The sequence below is a fragment of the Tauraco erythrolophus genome, chromosome 6, assembly GCF_009769465.1.
Source record: "Tauraco erythrolophus isolate bTauEry1 chromosome 6, bTauEry1.pri, whole genome shotgun sequence".
In the NCBI taxonomy this organism is placed as follows: Eukaryota; Metazoa; Chordata; class Aves; order Musophagiformes; family Musophagidae; genus Tauraco; species Tauraco erythrolophus.
Window position 1 is genome coordinate 59321686 of NC_141470.1, and position 15887 is coordinate 59337572.

The window sequence follows — 15887 nt, forward strand, 5'->3', positions numbered from 1 at the left end:
GTACAATGCTGTGCAATGTAACTGGCAGAAACAGAAGTGGAATATTGGTCCTAATAAAAACTGAAATGTAATGACTTTTGTATGACATTTAAACTGTCAAGCCAACAATTCATAACATTCTACCAAAGGCAGCATATAGTTACAAAAATACTGGTCCAGCATCTTGTTAGTGGTGAAGCAATATCCAAGGTGCAATGGCAACATGCCATTCTTAGTGAAATATTTTTTAAAAAACTATTTATTCTATTTTCCCCACACTGATACTAGCTGAACACCAAAACTGCTATGGCAACCTGAAAGTCACTACTTATCATGTGTATTGCACCAAAGATTTATGCAAAAACACATTTTCCAAGTTGCAGTAGAAAAAAAGCAAAATCTAGTAAGACTATGAATATGCCAAAAGACATTTTACTGCAACCGATCTTTGATGAGCAGCTTGCAACATCTCTGGAGCTTTAAACAATTGTCCAAGCTTGTCCATTCCATCCATTATCTAGAACTTAAGGATACAAAGGTAAAAGAAAGTCCTTAATAATGAGAACAGAACTAAATCGCTTTCTGCTCCTCTCCATTCACCCACAAAAAATAAAAATATTCCATCGTCCTCTCCTCCCAATACCCAGGTAATATCAAAGTCAAGCCTTGGAACCTTGTTCTGATGATTGCACTGTGCTAGGATTGTATTGTTTCCACCTAGAGGTTAGAACATATAGTACGAGGGTGAGCAAAACTGCTGGAGACAGTAGATCTGCTTAACTTGTCGAGGTATCCCAGGAAATGTACATCAGATGGAGACACAATCTAAATGGCAAAGTGTACTGCAGGCTTGGCTGTGGTGTGGACTTGGACCAAAAATACATTAGCCTGCCTGCCAGAAAACAGCATCAATTAATATCTTAACCAAAAGATGAAGTTGAGTAAGATCAGGTAACCATCATGTCACATTCAACGTTACATCCAACAACACAGAAATGAAGTAGCAGACAGGAATATTAATCATATTTTCCTTTTAATAATGGTTTAGTCAAAAGTGTAGCTTTGAAAATCTCTAGCTAGTTGTGAAAACCTGAAGAAGCTGGGAAGCGACCTCACTTTGAACAGTACAGTTTAAAGCTGTGGCTTGGCCTATTTGCTTTCACGGTCTCCAGTAGCACTGCCAACCTTGTAAATAAAAGCTACCGCCTGGAAATAAAAAGAAGTCAGCCTTTAAAAGTTGGTGAATGTTGTATTGTAGCAGCCTAACTCTGACTGAAGAAGAAAGATGAGATATTTTTATACAGTAAACAAAAGACAAAGTAAACCGAAATCTTCAGAGATCACTTTAAGTGTGCACAATTTGGATTCTCATTAACATTTAAAACTACCAATCATAAGGTTGCCACCTTACCTTGTTCTGGACTGGCATACCTGATTTTAAACAGGTTTTCCTCCAGTCTCCCAAGTTTCTGATCCTCTTATCCAGTTTTCTGCTGTACTGCTCTCCCACCTTCATGCTGAATACCGAGTCAGTCCTGCCTTCTGCTTTTCTTGGCAGGAGGCAGAGCAAGCTTTTAATTTCGGTAGTCAGAGTGACAGAACAACAAAAGCACAGCAGATAGAAGAGCTTAATTCTTCCCCAGGAAGAAAATACATTTGGTTCAACAAAGGGCTGCAAAATCTTCCGAAGGCACCTCTTTCCCCAGTTTTTGCCTGAAAGCAAGATGGCAATCTTAATTGAAAAGGGATGCTAAATCTTTTAAATAACTTAAAAATTCATTTTTATATAAAGCAGCAAAACCATTTTTCTCTGCAGAAAGAGAAATGTTAACAAAGAAACACACCAACATAAATGCACTGTTCATAAACTTCAGCTAATTTAATTTCACAAGAAAGTAAAATTTTAGGACTATTCTTTAACCTCATCAGTACTTTCTGAAAAAGATTCTTTGGCATCTTCAGTCTCTCTGTTGCTTTTCTCTTTATTTAGATTTTCGTTTTCTGATTTGGTCCCATTAAATAGAGAGTTTTCACCATTTACAAACCCATTCTCTGTAACTTCAGCATCAATAGCTTCATCAATCTTTAAGTCCCCTTGGTCTTCCACATCATCTAGGTTTCTCAGGACAATAGGGAGTCTAGAGTCTGCCACAGTGTTCTCCAACAAGGCAATATTGCTCTCTTCATATTTAGGAAGTGGAGCTCCATCTGCCATTTGTTTGGTATAATACTCTCGGCTAGCAGCTGCGCTCTTTACTGCCTTCTCCAAGATCTCTTTTTCACCTAAGCGTAATTTGATAGTCATGACTGCATGTGAAGTAAGGTCATGGGTCTCCAAGAAGGACTTATCATCCTGTTAGAAAAGAAAAAAGCAAGTTTGTTCCTAACAACTAACACAATCAAAAAAAAGGCTCAACTTTTCTCTCTATGCATTAACAATAAGTGACACTGGGTTCTTCAGACTGGTCCAAAATGGACATACATGAATGAGGGGTTCTGCATGAAGTCCCAGTGAAATTTTGTTAGGAATTCAGAAAGAAGCCAAAAATTCTTCCACATAGATCAGTCTGCATAACAAGTCAGGAGACTTCAAAAATACATGAAACGTGTAGGTTCACTTCTATGCTTGCGATAGTCGCACAGTTCTTTGCAGTCTACAAAATGCAACTAATAGACTACGACTTGAAACTGATTCTCCATTTTACTTGCAGTGAAAAAGCAGGTAGCCTCTATTTGGAGAATCAAAGAAAAAATACAAAATTACACTAACAAAATTTTCTTTTTTTGCAATCTTGTTTGATTTTCCTTAGATAACGCATGCCTGTTTCTACACTTTAAAAAGTACAGAATGAATTATGTATTAACGTTCAAAGTCTGTAAAGAAGATGGGGGACAAAATATCCTTTTCTACAACCATACAAAACATTTCAGACATTTAAATTACATACAATGATAATTTTACCTCCACAGTCGTTTTATAGGTTTTCAAAAGAAGGGATGCTCTGGCTTCTAGGAATGTCCAAAGTTTAACTTCATTGTCCCAGCTAATGGGAAACTCAGAGTTCCCCAGAGTGAAGATTTTGTCAATGGCGTGCTCGCCTATCAAATGTTCTTTCAGCTCTTCTGCAATAAGTGTAAAATCAATCTATTAAAAAAAATCTCATCATTCACTTTGTCAGTTGACAAACTGCAGGAAGATTTATTTTCAGTAGCACAGCTTTGAGCAACTAACTCAAATCTCCTCAAATAAGAATTATCAGATACGCTGCTTTTTTCTAGCATTCTCCTCAAAAAGGCTAGCGTGAGTCTTGAGGTTAGCAAAAAATAGACCTTCTGCTCCACCCTGAAATAAAGATACTTCATATATCATAACCTCTCATACACAGTGTAACTCTGACAGTGAGAGGGAATGTTTTGTATAATACTTGTTAAATAAAAGGAGCAATTTTTTAAAGAGTTCAGCAAACTTTTAGATAATAAAAGGAACAGGCTGGAGAGTGTACAAATAGCAATGTATTATTTTTCCTATTGTTTTGGCCATCTTTTTCACTAGCAGAAACTCCCTACAGTTGGTCAGAAAAGACATCCATCAAACGAACCTCACGCAGCGCAGAAAATGTTTAATCAGCTCCTTGACATTACACAAATTCCATTAATCTTTTAATTACCAAATTTCACTCCTGCAAAGCAGTTATCACAAACATCACAAACCACTTGCATGCAGTTTCTCAATAAATACTGTATAAGAAAACTGTTTAAGACATATGAATAACCCGAGCACAATCATATATCAGAGTAATGCAATTAAAATGTTTACAAGCTATATTTTCTTCTCTGAGCCAAGATTCATCCCATCAGCATCCTAAAGTTTTCTTTACTTGAATTTGCTTCCCTGAAGTGGTCAGGCAGTTGAACTACGTGATTGTTGTAGGTCCCTTCCAATTGAACTATTGTATTCTTATTTCTTAATAAGCTCTAAAAGATAGAGGACAGGGTGCCATGAAGGCATTACACTAAACAAGGCAGGTTCTTTTTATTAAAGAAAGCAAATAGAGCACATGCAAAAACTTATCAACTTCAGTATTCCTACTGGTATTAAAATCCACATCATCTGCACAGCATCCCTAACTGCAAGGGAATTCTCTCACTGTCATGAAAAACTGTCACACCTACAACCTCCAAAACTGCATCTAACCAGCAAGCAGCTATTATAAACATTTCGTTTCACACGCACAAAATAGGTGAATATTTATTAATTGTATACATATTTTCCCCATAAAACCCCCTAACATAAGAGAAACACTGCAAAGATAGTTTGCAAATACGTAAGTTGGTTTTAGATTATGAAATACCAAAATATTGAAAATACTTAACTTTGAAATATCTCTTCCACATTTCTCCTACAGTACAGAATATTCCAACTGCATACCTAAATGATTCTAGTAATAATGGCTAATATGCTATGATTCTAAGCATGTAAACCCCTAAGTCTCACATCATCTTGTTCCGTGAACCATTTTAAACCTAAGAACTAAAGATCAAGCTCTAAAGCTCACTCATTCACAACAGCCTGGGAGATTAAAAAAAATTAGAAACTGCATCACCTCATGCTTTAGGAGTTCCAGAAAGGCCTATGTTACCAAAACAATCACTCACACAACACGGCCAAAGATTGGGTTTCTCACTAGCTTATAGATCCCTTTTTAACCTCAACTCCTCGACTTTTCCGATCTTCTAGTTTAATGTTTTATATAAATATCTATCACATTGCTGCACTTAAAACCCAAACCAAACCAAACAAAAAACCCAAACCCACAAGAAAACACAAAACAAACGTAAATTAGATTATCTTTATAAAACATCTTACCTTCACTCATACAAAACACTCGAAGGAAAGCCAGGAGCTGGGCAGAGATTGGAGGCTCAGTGGAGTGCAAGGCAAAAACACTAGAACTAATAAAAGAAACAATTAAACGGCAACAGTAAACTCAAGTTCTATTGTTGTACCTTTGAACTTATTTCAACATAAAAGACCTTAAAGAATACAACAAATGCACTGTTACAAAAGTAACTTTTAAAGAATTAGGTAATACTAGTTCAAACTGAAGAAAAGCTTCCCTAACCTGTATCTAAAAAGAAGAATTGTCTCTACAATTTTACACTTACAATTATTTTTATACTGCTTTCGTAATAAATTCATGAAAATGCAATGTTTCACGTCTGCTGCTCCTAAGAGTACCCTCTGGACTGAAAGACTAAAGGAAAATGCTGTGGTTCACATACTGAGTATCACAGTATGTCTGCAAGGGATAGAAAAGAAAGAAAACCCAGATTGCTTCAAATTAATTCTTCCTCTGTTTTTGTTCAAATGGTTATTAAAACAAAGGCCTTTTTCCTTATATATGGTCCAAATTAGACGATAATATAGCTCAGAGAACTTCTGTAAATATTATTATAATAACTTTAATTTGCTATACAAACAGGAGAAATACTACACCTAGGAAAATGATCATAGAACAGCTTTACATATGCTCTACTGGACACCATACACTTTGGAAACATTTTAAAAAACCCATGGCATTGTGTTTTACTTACGTTGGGATACCAGCACGAGCTAAGACCTCTGCCTTCATAGCATACAGCCTGTCACTTTTACTCACGCCAAGCTTTATTTTCACTCTGTCATGTGAATTATTATCAAAGAAAAAACCACTGTGGATCACAAATTCAGCGTTTGACCGAGTGCCATAAAAAATGTAAATCTAGAAGGATGAAAAGAGAAGTGAAGGGACAGGAAAAAAAGCTTAGGATCAGCTCACAAAACTGACATAATTTGAAAGTTATTTCCTGAAAGAGTTACTATTCTGAATATAAGGTATATTTGGTTATATAAAGAAACATGTTTTGTTTTCTGGTACTGATTCAAATACCGTATATAGTGTGGCAATATACGTTAGAGGTAGATGTAAACATATTCATGTAACAGAGACTTTGAAAGGAGATAAGAGGTTCTTACTCTATATTTTAAAATCAAAATGCTTTGTTTTCTCACAGTGTCATAAAATACCCGTACATGGAAATAAGCTTTCAAAGATCCTACGCCTTTTAAAGGTGAAAAAATCCGAGACAAAGAGGGCCCATTAAAAGAAATGGTGTTTCTGGGGTCATTTTCCACCCCCATATGTCCACCCAAAAGAGTAATCTACAATGATGATGGATCCACTTTGCTTTTGTTTGCATGTTACTTTTAAGGCATATCATACAGAGATATCTGATCTGTGTTCAGCCAGTATTTTTGTTATACTCTGAACTCTTTATCTAAAGCAAACATGTTAACTTTAATTCACATTAAAAAAGAAGTTCCTAAATATAACCTGCAAAAAGTGCTTAACTCCGTATGTGGTACTGTATGAAGCACATAGGACAAAAAGGTCAGAGTAGCATTGTCTTCTCCAGCATCCAGAGGATATTTTCCCCTTTTGTTTGGTAACGGAATTGCCAATCAGAAAAAAAGTTTCAACAGTTACAGAACTGCCTTCTTACCCTTAAGGTACAGCAATGCTCTGGATACCTGTAAGCTGCCACTCCTCTCCAGCTGACAGAAAGGCACAGTGTTCTCTTAAGGGCTCAACAACACTCACAATGCCATTTACTTTCTTTGTTTTCAATTTTAGATTAGAACTATTTATGCTAAACAATAAATGCTTAAGCACTATATTAAATTATAGTAAACATCATACTGTAACACACTCATACAATGAACAAGGGATCTGTCCAGGTATGTTAAGGCAGTAGTCAAGGAGAAAGTTGCTAACTCTCTCATGTTTTAAAGCTACTGTGATACATCTCACATTAAACTAAAAGTCACTAAAATCATGTGTAGGTTGTACAGTATGCTTTTACACTCTGAGACTGTTTTACAAAATAGTCAATTAAACAGAACGAAAAAGTTGTATTCAAGGCCAGTGCCTGATAGATTCTGTGGACTTCTGCTGTCTCACATTTTTTAGTAGTAAAAGCAAGGATCATACACTTTTCCTGCTGAAACTGTAAGAAACAACATATGCACAGTATATTAAAAGTCTGAAGCATTATGTAATTAAAGTGCTTTAATGATGTCCACAACAGTTAAAGTTTGTACAGAAAATTTATAAAAAAATTTGATAAATAGCAGATAAAGTGAAACTACTAAAATAAAATCGAAATAGAGGAAGCCTCTATAATTGAAATGGAGAAAGCAGCCAGAACAGCTATATGACACATCCATTGCCAGCTGTGGAAAATTATAAATTGGATCACTTCTGGAAAAACTGTGGACCCCTTTTAACTCATCATACCGGTACTGGAAAAAACAGCAAATATTTGACTACCATAACAAATTCTAAGAGCAACACACAAAAATATACAATCACTGCAAACCTCAGCATAGCAATGAGGATAAATATACTTTCAGAAAGACACACTTAAAAATTTTTCAGACACATCTTTGTTAAAAAAGAAGGCAACAATACATAAGAAAAACAAAAATCTAAATATTATAAAGCGTAAGACTGCAAAATAACACACTAAGGGTAATAACTCAGAAACTGAGTTACAAAATATTTCAGGACGTTTCATAGACAAAAGTTTTCTGTCCGTGCTGACTGCAGTCACACAAGCAGTAGGAAAAATGGAGTGCTACTACACTTGAGGGTTTAGGCTGGCTGCTGACACAGCACAGATCTCCTACGCTCCTGGAACCACTGTCTTCAATACATCACTAGTTTTAACATGCATTTTTGTTTCTTAGCAGTTCTGAACTAAATACTGGATTCTGAACTACTCCACGCATCTGTGCAAGACTCACCCTTTGGTACTTTCTGTTTCAGGATTAAGGAGTGTGTACAGGCGTGCATGCCTGTGTGAAAGGGAGGGAGTATATTTGTAGGTCCTTTCTCATTTTCACTAAGCATGGGAATGGCAACATGGGTAAAATGACTGGCAACTATACTGCATTTAACCTCTTGCTAAATGAAAACTAAGAAGAAACAAACCAACTACATTAAGAAAAACTCTACAGTCTGCTATTGCAGAAAAAGTGACATCCCAAATCTAAAATATATTTATCTTTGGTCCTTTGGATATGGCCTTTTATTAATCTCATCCAGAATACCAAATTCAGTGTTGTTGTATGTGCATTTACTAGGGATTAAATATTTCAACTAGTTCTCTAAAATATGAGGGATCAAAACTCTCCTAAAGTTGTGGTCTATCAAGTGATAGAAAAAGTTTTATTCTGAAAAACGTGCACTCACTTAGCTTGGTAGTAATTTTCACACAAAATTAGCTCAGCATAATAAAATTCAAATGTAGCAGGGCTTAATCCACACCACTCTGCTATTAAAATTTCGTAGGGAGTTACCAAGTGTCCACAAAACTTAATTAAAGGGCAATTAAGTAGATAACTGTTCACACTACCTGTTCTCCAGCCTTGAAATCTTGAAGTGCTACACATTCACACCGGTCATCTTCTAAATTGTAGCCTGTAGTGATCTATCCAAGGAAAGAGTAACAAAAGCACCTTTAGTATTTTATATTTATCTCCCCCATCATTGAGAAAACATTGTCCTATTGGAAACAGATATTAACAATAGCAATTGCATGCATTTCTCCTCTGCACAATAGAATATAGCTGGTTGAAATTGTTTTACGATTCCTGAGCAACACATTTTTTTTAAAAAAAAGTCTCTGCATTAAAGAAATCTAAGGGAAGAAATGACCTACCCGAGATGAATGGAAGGCTCTGAGGAAAGTACCCTCCGTAGACCACAGACAGTCCTGTGCTAAAGCTGGGAGCTTGTTATAAAGTTCTGGAGTTTTCAGTCACTCCCATGAGGCCTAAGGGTGCAAGGCACTGACAGCTCTATATGCTGTGCTTTATCCTTCAACTGCCAGCACATATTTGATCTCTCAATGTAAAAGGATTAGATAACTGTGGATCTTTAGGGGATACAATCTTCAGAGAATTATAATTTACTTGCAAATAATCCCTTTATCTAAAGTTAAGTAAAACTCTTAAAATGCTAAAAGGATTTTTTTTTTTTATGGTAGCAGGCAAGGGAGAAAAATAAATTCTCTTAACAAACTGGTACTTCTCAGAAAAAAAATTACAAAATCACAAAGTGGTCACACTAACAAGTAAAGCTATCCTAAAAATGCAATATTTTTTAAAGTGACAAGCTGCATGTTCTTGAACAGCATTACCAAAGATACAGGCACAGATGCAGCCACAGGATGGAACATAAGCTGCTGAACAATCGGGAAGCAACTTTTGTGGTAGGTATTCTGAATTCAGTACTGACAGCGCTAACTTACGGAAAAATATGCTCTGGACCTGGGAAAAATACCAGAAGCAGCCAAAGATTCTCTCTCAGCCTTCGTAAATGAAAACATACTTGTTCATAAACTGATTTACATTTGAGGTATGGTATACCCCGATTCCCATCTTGTATGCAGTTTGTCCAAAGAGAGAAGTCCATGGTTATTTTGAAAGCTTAGTTGATGGTTTACTTGTTAATAGTTTTATGCTGCTTGTATCAAGTGTGCATTTCTCAGTCGAAACGGTGCTTTCAGAGTGAGCACAGGGAACTCGTCTACGATGCGGCAAATCCGAATGGAAAAGGGCAGCCCCAAGCATGGGCAGCCTGGCCCTGCGGGGGCTTGCAGGATGGCTCTGTGGGCAGATGACACCACTTCAAGTCTATTAATGGGTTTATGGTACATTGAGATCAGAACACCAGAGTCATGCAATACAGCCTACTGCAAAACACAGGCTGTAGTGTTGGAACGCAGAAATTCCTGTACATTCACTATGCTGGACTGAACAATCCTCAATTAAGACCTCTCATTTAGAAGGTCATCTAACCCTGAACTGCAGTTTACAAGTGCTAGAGGATTTACCCTCTCTATGACAAATGTACCTTCCAAGTTCAAATACAGTCATCTTCTGAAAAACTGCAACTTCCATTAAAAAAAAAAAAAAAGAACTCCTGACAGCACTTGACTTGTCCTGAATTTTTCTTAGTGTGTAAACTCAATGAAATACTTCTGAATGTGAGAACTCCGTTCCAGTCTCTTGAAATGCCTGTGGAATAGGAGGCTTTCAAGGACTGGGGAAATTCCAGTATGTTAAGAAAAGGATTCTGTCAGTTTAAGCATGCTTCACTAGAGTACTGATCATTTTTAGGATTGTTTTTTATTTTTGCCTTTTTTTTTTTAAAAAAAAAAAAACCAACACAAAAAAAAACACAACACACCCCCAAAAACCAGCAGCACTTCTGAAAGGCTTTTCAATACAGCATAATGGAGTGCTACACTCTTACTTCCTCTTTCTTTTAATAGCAGTCATGTAAGAGAATTAACAGGGTGTTTACTTCTCTTCCCACATGATAGCTGACAAATTGCATCCCTTCAGTTTTATTTCTGAAGCAGACTGATACATGAATTTCAAGTTGTGTATAAAGCATGCAATAGTCTGCTTGGTCAGTGATTAAGGATGGACCCAGCCCAACAGGCAGAATGTAGCTTATTTAGAGCTCTGGCAGAACTGGTAATCGACCTCTGACTGTCAAAATACAATCCCACTACAGAATAACAATGAGAAATGCATGAAGACAACCATTTTGATATAGTTCTTAGAGGCAGGTTGATCTAATTAATAGTGTCAGAAGCAAGAAAAAGCTGGATGGACCTAGCTCCAGTTAAAGCCCAAAAAGCATTTTATTATCTAGCTCATGGAAAGGCACCCTGTGGAATAAAGCAAGAACAGGGACCTATAGTGGCTGATTGGCTCAAGAAGTATTTCAGCACCACGTTTGGATCAGAGTAGGCAGGGGCACACGAAACACCATCTTTTGTTTCTTACTTTCTTCAGTGAAAAACAATTCCCTTCACGTATTTTAAAAGGGATGCACTATGATTGGAGCAGAACCTACACTCACCTCTCTCTACAATAATATGAAGTACAGACAGCTGACAGTTATCTTAGCAGTTTTCCCCCTATTTCTAACAGTACAAGGAAACTAACACACAACAAAACCAGGTTTAGTAACTTTTCTTAACTGATTCTCAACATTACAGTTGTCTATCCCTCCTAAATCTGTAACCATTTAAACTAGTTTCTATAGAAATAAATGAGTAAAATCTGTATATAAATACAAAATATCTGAGTTCAGCACATTCTCCCCCCACCCTTTAGAATACACTTCAGCATAAAAAAAATGCTTCCAACCCTGATATACTACTGCACTAGCAGGTTTGGCTCCAGAGGCTGGCTCCATATCAAACCCATTGTTACAGAGCATAATAAAAATAAAAATTACTTTATCAATTTAAATAGAAGTTTGAATGATTAAAACAAAGCTGCTCTTTTAACATAGGTCACTTAATTTTTTCCCTCCCAGAACCTTAATTCTCTTCCTCTTTCCTCTAATCCCAACTTTCAAGGCATTCATTAAGAGTTGTCTAATGAATACAGACAAGTCTCTGCAAAAGCACCTGAAAGAGATGCCCAGCAGGAAGAGGGTACAGGAAGTACTGATGCTTGCAGCTAAGACTCATATTACGAAAATACATATTTCTGAATTTTAAGCAGTTTTCTTTATATTGGAGACTCTCATACAAGCTTTATTGCTAAATCAAAGTTATGAGATTGCATAACAAATAGTGAAAAGCAAGAATTGCTGTTAAAGAAAAACATACAATCACCTTTCAATAGGGAAAAATAAATAAATAACCCCAGACACTTGCAACTTTGTAGCCTAGCCTAGCGTGCTGTATTTGGTACAGTCACAGTAACAATAAATTAGCTAAGTGTCAAGTGAAAAAAAACTTGCTTTACAATTTGTTCTTTTAAACCAGGCTTTTCTTACACCAACAATACTAACACATGCTGCTGTTCTAACGCTCAGGTCGACTCTTCCACAAAAGACCCAGATTGCTTGAATAGCATGGTCATATTCACTGCTTACAATAAATAATACTATCTACTGGAAACATAATTAGAGGGTATGAACTTTGAAGTGTACATGAGACGTGCTGTAACATTGATAAACCATCCTCTTATAGGTTTCCATTTCCCCACTCCCAGCAATATCTTGCCTGTTAATGAAATCAAGACTTCATCCTTTAAACTAGCTCACGTAAGCCAAAATGTCAGCAGGTCTGACTTTCTATATGCATATGTCACCTTTTTAATGTTTAATATGCCCTAAAGTAGTATTTTTGCATTTTGTTTCTTTGATGTAGTAACAGATGTACTGTTTTTTGTTGAACCAGGCTTTGTTCTTGTTGTTGCTGTCGCCATAACAAGGCTCTTTGGGCTTGCTTAGGAAAGCAGGCAGTATTTCTTCATTCCAAATTTCTAATCACTTTCCCTAGTGGTAGCTTCAAGGGGCAACCTCCATCATTGTCTGCTTTCCTGTTCAAATCTGTCCAGTACTGTGAATCTTTTTCAGCCCATCAGAAACAAAACTCCATTTCAGAAGAATACTCAAATTTGGCTGGAGAAAAGGTATCATGGAATTGAAAACTTTTAAAGGCACATTATATGTATATGAGACATAACTGTATGCAAGTATGCAATCACTTCTAAAGTTTTCTCAAGATGAAGAAAGTTATCCCTGAAAAGTTACAGTAAGACAGTTAAGAAACTGACAAATTTTTCTTTCAGATACTAGTTTTTTAGGGTCACTTGGGAAGATAAAATACCTGTGTTAATAATGAAAAGTGTTATTAAACTGTTCCACAGCAGTTGAAAGGCTTAATACTTAAGTCCTAAAGCCTTCCAGCAACACTGAAGAAATCCTTACCAGTCCATTGGTATGGTTACACATGTCCCATAAAGGTATTAGAGCCAATGTAACTCTGGAACCATCTTCTGTTGGAATCTGGTTCTGCCGTGTCATGACGGAGGAAACTGCCCATCTACAAAAGTGAAAAAAGTGACATGGTCAACGTTCAAAAAATCCATATGTGATTGGCTATAGTCCAATCTGAAGCAATCATTTACGCTGGGAGTTTCCAAACTTAGTTTCCTTAAAGATCACTTTGACTATAGTAACAGTAGGAGGCAATACCACTTGAAGGAGAAGCAGCAGTTCCTAGATTTCCAAGACATGCACATAGACCAATTCCCAAGTCAGGACTGCAATCCCACCCCTCTTCTGCGCTCTTTGCAACAGAAGCTTCATACCTTCCATCACTTCAACCAGGACCCACTCGCATGTCACCTTCTGCTTCCCCAGCCCTTCACTGCACACGTACCTCTCACCACACATTCCAAACCTGGGGTCAGCTACTCCTGGAGGCTTCAGACCAGCTCACAGCTACTGCTTGACAGCCGTAGCTCTTGTCTATGTGCAGACTCTCGTGAGAACCAAGAGGTATTTTTCCCCTCACTCCCTAAAGAGCTTATGTACTGCATGAACTGGAAACCAGTGCCATCACCTGACACATGGATGGTATTTTGGTAAGCGCTTCTCTTTAGCTTGTGAATTTTTGGCTTAGGTCAGTATTGCTAAATTTTCTTCCTAATAGAATAAAGAAAAAAAAAGCCCCAATACTCCGAACAGATATCCCACGTAAAAAAGATGAATAAAGTATAACATAGTTTAGCACAGAGACTTCATTCAAAACTCTTCTAAGTCAGGTCAAGCAAATGAAATGCCAGCTACCAATTCAAACATAAGAATCTTCAGAAAAGCTTAACATACCAGTATTTTCTAAAATTTCATTGTTATTTTCTTTCAGACAAAAATGAATATTAAATGCCGAGGGGGAAATAATCTTAGTTGCACTATGTTCTGGCCTTAATACATGGATTTGTTGTGGGTTTTTTTTGAGAGGGGGAAAAAAAAAAAAGGAATACCATCAGGAGAAGGTCAAACTAATTTTAACTCCCACAGACTCCACTACTAACAAGTATTCAACATACAGATTTAGACTTTCAGAAGGATTTTTTCCGGGACTACAGATTGCTTAGAAAGACACCATCAAATTGAAATCTACTTAGTTTCTAAAAATCAAGTTAAAATTGTGGATGATTCTTATATACAAACACTGAAACATAATAGCAATATGTTTCTTTTTAACTGTTGTAATGTATCCGCAAAATTTTAGACCACTCCACATGTAAGTTGGTGTGTTCCTCTGCAACCCTGTAAGCGAAGGAGGCATGCTTTGGAAGTCCCATTTTCATAAACTTACCCAGAAGTAGAAGCAGATTAAATAAAGTCCCTATAAGACCTCAGCAGTGCCTTTTATTCATGCTATTTTAATCACTTAACAGAATTAAAGCTCTCATTATCTTAATTATTCTTATTTTTATCTTAATTATGTCACCCCCTATAGCACCTCCAAGTGACACTCATGCTTCACCTGTACAACAAGTTCTCCAGCACTCCTGTTCAACAGACACTGTAAAGATTAGTTTTTACTACCATGCGTTGGTAAAGCCTTTTATAAAAAAAGAAATCAAAGAATTAACTTACTAATCTCAGACTATATGTGCCAGTTGGCTAAATTAACTGCTCATAATGATTATTCCTTTGTAACAATTAAAATCTACATATTTATTTTACTTTCTTCTTCATTAAGTGTATTAGTATCAAAACCTACATTTAACATTTCAATAACAATAGGGCTTTTCCACCAATGAAGTATTTCTAGGGCCCCACAGTTCACTATATGTTTAAAAAAAAACACAAAACAAGCCAAACAAAAAAGGAAGGGAGAGAAAGAATTAAAAGACGGACAAACCTGTAGTCATCGTAAGTGAATGAATCCTTTAAGGGCAGTTTGCTGGCATTAGGATGGGTCTGGGAAATGCAAGTTTCAGAAAAAGGTGAAAAGAGAAAGAAAAAAAAAATCAGAAATCAGTCAGCAGAATTTCATTATTTAGCTGCCTAACAGATCCTAACAAGAGCCAAATGAAGCAGGAGGCGTCCAGCCGCGCTACAGAGGGATCATCATGCTATTATGCTCTCATACATCACTGTCAACTTAATTTGTTGTGCCCAGCAGCCGCCATAAATCTGTTTCTTCATATTTCAAGGCTGGAACCCACAGACATCATACAAAAATAAAAAATTTAAGGTGGATCGAGTATGTAAAGGTAAAACAAAACAGCCCATGGTGCAGGGTGGGGGGAAAAAAAAAAAGAAAAAAAGAATCAGACAATAAGTGCCTATTACATTTTACCGACTTCTACATTTTCCTGCTCTTTGGGATATTAGTAAGGTGTTTCACAAATGAAAGCAAAAATTATACAAGACTTTCAATTCTTTCTCAATATCTATAAAGGTTTTATTCAGCAAAAGTTGCGCTACACCTCCAAAACAGACTAAAATAGTTCACCAGTTCTGGTGACAAACATCAATCAGATAGTACCTTCATTAAGCCCGATCGAAAAGTGGAGCAACGCCATCTGAGAACGCATAATGTAGTTGTCATTAACAAGCACAATATTTAGATTTTTAAAAATACCTGTTACTTTTCTGATCCATTAAAAGTTTAAAAAAATACAGGTAGCTTTAAGCCCACACTCGCACACTTTCTTTAGAACTTTGCCCCAATTCACAAAGAGAAAGCCATAATAGCATAGATTTTAATCTTCAGCTTCAATGAAGTCTCACAGATGAACTGAAGTAAATGATCAAAGTTATTTCAGAAGATACAAATGATTTTTTGCACGGCTCCATCTTTGCGACACTCCTAATGCATGAAGCTCCATGTAGCATGCAGTTTTTTTACTCCTGAAGCATTAGCATCACAAGTGCATGGCAATTTATCATTTCTCACTGTAATGTACTTGCTGGCACTGTGTGCAGGACAGTAGGGGATGAGGTAAAAGTGGCTCAAACCGTAAATCA

General features: G+C 36.6%; 1 protein-coding gene across 1 annotated transcript in view; it reads right to left on the reverse strand.

The window, feature by feature from the left end:
- Nucleotides 1-993: 993 nt before the first annotated feature.
- The window catches only part of SETD3 (SET domain containing 3, actin N3(tau)-histidine methyltransferase), a 62292-nt gene continuing 47398 nt past the window's right edge, over nucleotides 994-15887 (reverse strand). Inside the window, exons 7-13 of the mRNA XM_086613681.1 lie at nucleotides 14776-14834; nucleotides 12828-12942; nucleotides 8437-8511; nucleotides 5575-5741; nucleotides 4847-4932; nucleotides 2942-3102; nucleotides 994-2332 (exon numbers count right to left, since the gene is read on the reverse strand). Of these exons, the coding sequence (XP_086469807.1) occupies nucleotides 1889-2332; nucleotides 2942-3102; nucleotides 4847-4932; nucleotides 5575-5741; nucleotides 8437-8511; nucleotides 12828-12942; nucleotides 14776-14834 (1107 nt within the window). The 3' untranslated portion in view covers nucleotides 994-1888. The remainder of the gene's footprint in view (nucleotides 2333-2941; nucleotides 3103-4846; nucleotides 4933-5574; nucleotides 5742-8436; nucleotides 8512-12827; nucleotides 12943-14775; nucleotides 14835-15887) is intronic.